At 43.3% G+C, this 1,907-nt stretch overlaps 1 protein-coding gene across 1 annotated transcript; it reads left to right on the top strand.

Annotated features, from left to right (window-relative positions):
- On the top strand, positions 1 to 1,890 carry PCYB_124430 (hypothetical protein; the record flags this gene model as incomplete). The annotated part of the gene is made up of 2 exons (XM_004223776.1): positions 1 to 1,286; positions 1,335 to 1,890. 2 exons carry the CDS (start codon positions 1 to 3, stop codon positions 1,888 to 1,890), a joined length of 1,842 nt encoding a protein of 613 aa, XP_004223824.1.
- Positions 1,891 to 1,907: the final 17 nt, after the last annotated feature.

Below are 1,907 nucleotides of genomic sequence, written 5' to 3'. Positions count from 1 at the left end.
ATGAAAGGAAGAATCCCCATACTCACCCATAACGCCCTGCTCAAAGTAACCAACTTTTGTTGCGTGAGCGAGCGAAGGTGTTCTTTCGGCTTTTTCGAAAAGGAGAGAAGCATCACAACGAACATCTCAGGGAACAAAGAAGTTAAAATTAAACATGTGGGAGAGCTTAAATTAAAAAGTTTAAAAAAAAACAAAACCGTTGCGAAGGATGAGACCAACGAAGACGTGTACATTCTGAATGGGAAAATATTATATGCACAAAAGAGTAAGAAAGAAAAAAATGATTTAAAAATAAAATATGGTTTGAAGAAAGCGAAATATCTGGACACGACGAGAAATTTATTTTATTCAAAGTTGAGCGACAGTTTGGGGGAAAGTAACTCGAAGAAGTTTCCCACGCAGGAGGTTACGTTTAGTGGTTTGGGGGGAGTAGCTGCAGATTTAGCAGCTGATCATGCGGGGAGGGTAACACAGGGTGAATGCTATGACCCGTGCGCAGGTGTGGACAGCGGGGCGAATGCTGCGGCTATGCAGACCGCGGTAACGGATGCGACCGCTTTAACCGACGCGACCGATGCAACCGCTGTAACCGATGCAACCGCTGTAACCGATGCGACCGCTGTAACCGATGCGACCGAGGCTACTCCAATCAGGGGTGACACCACGAATGGTGCGCTGCACGTAGGGGAAACGAAATTAAGTGACCACCCCGTGGATAAGCGGAATGGCGAACTGGCGAGAAGTTCGAATTTACAAAATGGTAACGACTCTAATGTGAGTGCCCTCCGTAATGGGCAGCACGAAAGTAAAAAACTGACAAGCGGGAATGTGAAGCAACCCTCCGCGGAAGAGGAGGAGAAACATAAAAATAAAGACACGAATGAAGCTTGTGGCAAATCTAGCCACTATGCAAGTATCCCCAAACTTAACAGTGATAAGGACAGCTGCGCAGGGAATGCCAACCGGGGAGGGGCGAGCACACCCTCAGAAAGGGGTGGGTTACAAAGTGGCGGATCAGAAAGGAGTGAGTTACAAAGTGGCGGACCAGAAAGTGGCGGGTTACAAAGTGGCGGGTTACAAAGTGGCCCTGCCCAAAACGGCAAACCGCCAAAACGCGACATTTACGAAATTTTGCACGAAATTACCCATGAACCGAGCAGGCGCGAAATGAAGGCCTTCCTAAACTCGCTGCTAATGCATAAAAATAAAAAGTACACAAGCTTCCTGGGGAACTACATAAGTCTGTACTTTTGCAACATCCTGAGCGAAGATTTGAAGGACCTAAAGTATTTCTATTTCGATGGAGTAACCCTTTGTGTTAACACCTTTTTCAGTGTACTCAAAGAGTTGGATGAAGAGCAGCTGTCCAAAATGACGAACGTTTATTTGAAGGATTATTTTATAAAAATTTTCCAAATTTTAAAATCGCATAATTTGAGCTTGCATTTTGAAAAATTAAAAATAGAGAACATGAGATTGCTGTACATATACAACATATTAGGGTTAATTAGGAAGGAAGGGAAAAGGACGAAAAAAGAGAATATAAAAAAATTCCTTTATCAATATATTTGTGTGCAAAATGAAGATTTAGATGTCCTGAAGAACACCAACAAAATGAAGTTCCTCTCAAATATAATTAAAAATGGAGTTACCACTCGCATGCACATGTTGGTCACTCTCTCATATGACCTGTGTGCATACGACACGACTTCTTCCAACTGCCTTACCAAAACTGAATTTAAAAATCTCCACTTGGAAGTTATCCTCGAGAATCAGCTGGAAAACCCTTTCTTCTCGTTGCAATCCCCAGATTCGATAGACCTCAAGTCGTCCGGATGGTCTCTCGTTGACGTGAATCAAATTTTGAACGGGAATTTGCCATACGAGTGAATCGTGACAGAAAAAAG

Source organism: Plasmodium cynomolgi, chromosome 12, assembly GCF_000321355.1.
Source record: "Plasmodium cynomolgi strain B DNA, chromosome 12, whole genome shotgun sequence".
Classification (NCBI taxonomy): Eukaryota; Apicomplexa; class Aconoidasida; order Haemosporida; family Plasmodiidae; genus Plasmodium; species Plasmodium cynomolgi.
This window is presented reverse-complemented; position numbering and strand designations above follow the sequence as displayed.